This window comes from Brassica oleracea, chromosome C4, assembly GCF_000695525.1.
Source record: "Brassica oleracea var. oleracea cultivar TO1000 chromosome C4, BOL, whole genome shotgun sequence".
In the NCBI taxonomy this organism is placed as follows: domain Eukaryota; kingdom Viridiplantae; phylum Streptophyta; class Magnoliopsida; order Brassicales; family Brassicaceae; genus Brassica; species Brassica oleracea.
This window is the reverse complement of record NC_027751.1, coordinates 37821124-37823822: the sequence shown is the minus strand read 5'-3', so window position 1 is coordinate 37823822 and position 2699 is coordinate 37821124. Positions and strand designations below refer to the sequence as shown.

Below are 2699 nucleotides of genomic sequence, written 5' to 3'. Positions count from 1 at the left end.
TTGGACGCTGCGAGTCAAGGGAACTTCAAAACCAAGACACCTGAAGAAGCTAGGAGGCTCATTGAAAATGTGGCGTCTAGCACCAGTACCAAGAAAACTGATCTCGAGAGGAGGAAGATGGCCGAGAATTCGAATGGAGACCAGATATCTGAGGTGAAAGAAACGTCAGATTCAGTTCATGCTTTTGTGATTGGAGATGAGCAAGTTCGATTTACCGATGAGAGTCAAACCTTTCTACGTGGAGGAAATGAAGAAGAGCATGTAGACCTCATCGATGAAACTGGCTTTCGCAAACAAAGACTTGCCGATCAGCAGCGAAACATGAGCTTCACAAGGACCTATGAGACAGGACAGACTCATAGGAGCAAGCTGGAATCTTGATTGGTCAAGTTCTAAAACGCCAGCAGAAAATGAGTGCGGTTCTCGATGAAAGATTGGATTCCATATACTCTGATTTACATGATAAGTTTGAAACTTTGAGTGACCATGTCAAGAAATTGGATAGCCAAGTCGCACATAACGTTGGGTTTGTCACAAGGGGTGAAGGATTCCTTCCTGGAAAAACTGACACCAACCCGAGACGCCAAGTTTGCAATGTGTTACTAAGAAGCAGAAAACGCCTTTCCCCGAGCGCTGTAGAAATCACTTCTGCAGAAAAAATCCCTGAAGCTGAAAAGGAAACGATTAACCTCGATGAAGAAAAGGAGGAGTCGGAAGAAGATGTGGAAATCGATGGACAAGAAGGGAATAATGTCGATCGACCGAATACGGTAAATATCGATCGACAGAATGAAAACAATGTCGATCAACACTCGACTCCTGCCACGCCGGTGGTTGAGAGAGTGTATAGGACTTTGCCACCCTTTCCTCCTAACAAGACGCAAACTAAGCGAGAATTGGATAAAGCGATCTGCAAGAAACCATTCGATAAAATCACGTTGGAAATGCCACTAAGTGATGCCATAAAAATATCATCTTCGATTAAGAAATATGTAAAAGACATGGTATCCAACAGCTTCCCAGCTGCTGAAAACAGCGTCATGATGGTTTCAGAGGAAGTAAGTGCAATAATCCAAGGCGAAACCCCGATTAAGAGATCTGATCCATGTAGTTTTGTTCTAGATTGCAACATACGAGATAAGATTTTTCTTCGATCCCTTTGTGACCTAGGATCCAGCGTGAATCTCATGCCACACTCTGTCGCGATATCCCTAGGATACGACGAGTTCAAACTCACCAAAATAACTTTGGTTCTTGCTGATAGATCCACTAGAGTACCTGAGGGAGTACTAGATGACGTGCCAATAAGAATTAACGACTGTCACATACCAACGGATTTCATTGTGTTGAAATACCAGAATGAACCAAAAGATCCCCTCATCTTAGGTAGACCATTTCTAGCTATCGCTGGTGCAATCATCGACGTGAAGGAAGGTCGGATATGTTTAAACACTGGAAACATTTCAATGACCTTCGATATGGAAAAACTAATAAAATTAACAACCCTTAATCGATAAACAAGCCTCTTACGTGGATGATATATCTGAGTTGGCTGAAGAATCCTTCATAGACCTATGCTCAGATGATCCCCTGAAAAAAATGCTCACATCTACCGAAGAGGAAACATTTAGCATCGACATCAGAGCTGATGAATACTCGCGATTAATGGACGCAAGTATAGAAATAGCAAACGTCGATAACATAGAGGATGACGCTTCAGAAATCAACGTCGATCGATATTTAACGAAAGTTGTCGATCGACAACCATCCTATCTGAAGGAATGGGATCCCGAAAAAGTACCAAAGATCGAGTTAAAGCAACTACCCGCTGGACTCAAATATGTTTTTCTCTATAAAAATTCCTACCCCGTAATCGTAAATGCCAACCTGACAAAAGGAGAACTTGCATTGTTATTAAATAAACTGCGCAAATATAGGAAAGTGATATTTGGTGTTTTTAATACCATTATATGTGTTCTTTGAGTTAATTCTCAGTCCTAATTCGTGCTTATTTGATATCATTCCAGGTTTGGAGCAGGTAAAAGAGTAAAGAAGAGAGTGTCATGAACGAAGAAGTCATTTTGGAATATCTAACGCAGAACATCCAGTCGGATCAATCCGAAAGTTGTTACCAAAGAGAGCAAGCGACTGACTGTTCCCGACTATTAAGGAAACCTCCAAGATTTCAGGGGTTTGCCCTAGATTTTCTCTCCTTTCTCTTTACCACTGGCGCCTCCATATAAAAAGACTATGCTATCATTTCTAATTTCTTACAAAACCTAGAACTATTTTGGCGATTTAGCAACTTGAAAGGGAGAAGGCTTCATCTCTCATTTTCACGAGAAGATCATCCTGAACCCTTGTCTTTCTACTTTATTTTATATGCAGTATTATTCAGAAATCATGTCTGTGTCATCTTGCTTTATGATTGAGTAGTCGGCTAAGCTTCTTAGGGTTTTAGGGTGTCAATCGCATGAGCTAAACGCAAATAAGTGGTTTTTACTGTTCTTCATTCATATTGTTCTTACTGCTTGCATTGAATTGATCACTTAATGTTCGATCTCTAGTTTAATCACCTAGCTAACCGCTTAGGAGATAAATTAACATATATTGAATGAGCTTCATATCTCTAATCATCGAGAGTAGATATTAGGGTATTAAGTGAACTAATCAGACCTGATCTCTAAGGCTTGCTATCG

At 40.6% G+C, this 2699-nt stretch overlaps 1 protein-coding gene across 1 annotated transcript; it reads left to right on the top strand.

Annotated features, from left to right (window-relative positions):
- Nucleotides 1–410: 410 nt before the first annotated feature.
- Nucleotides 411–1517, top strand: LOC106338824. Its single transcript, XM_013777714.1, has 2 exons — nt 411–954; nt 1171–1517. The coding sequence occupies exons 1-2, from the start codon at nt 411–413 to the stop codon at nt 1515–1517; spliced, it is 891 nt and encodes a 296-aa protein (XP_013633168.1).
- Nucleotides 1518–2699: the final 1182 nt, after the last annotated feature.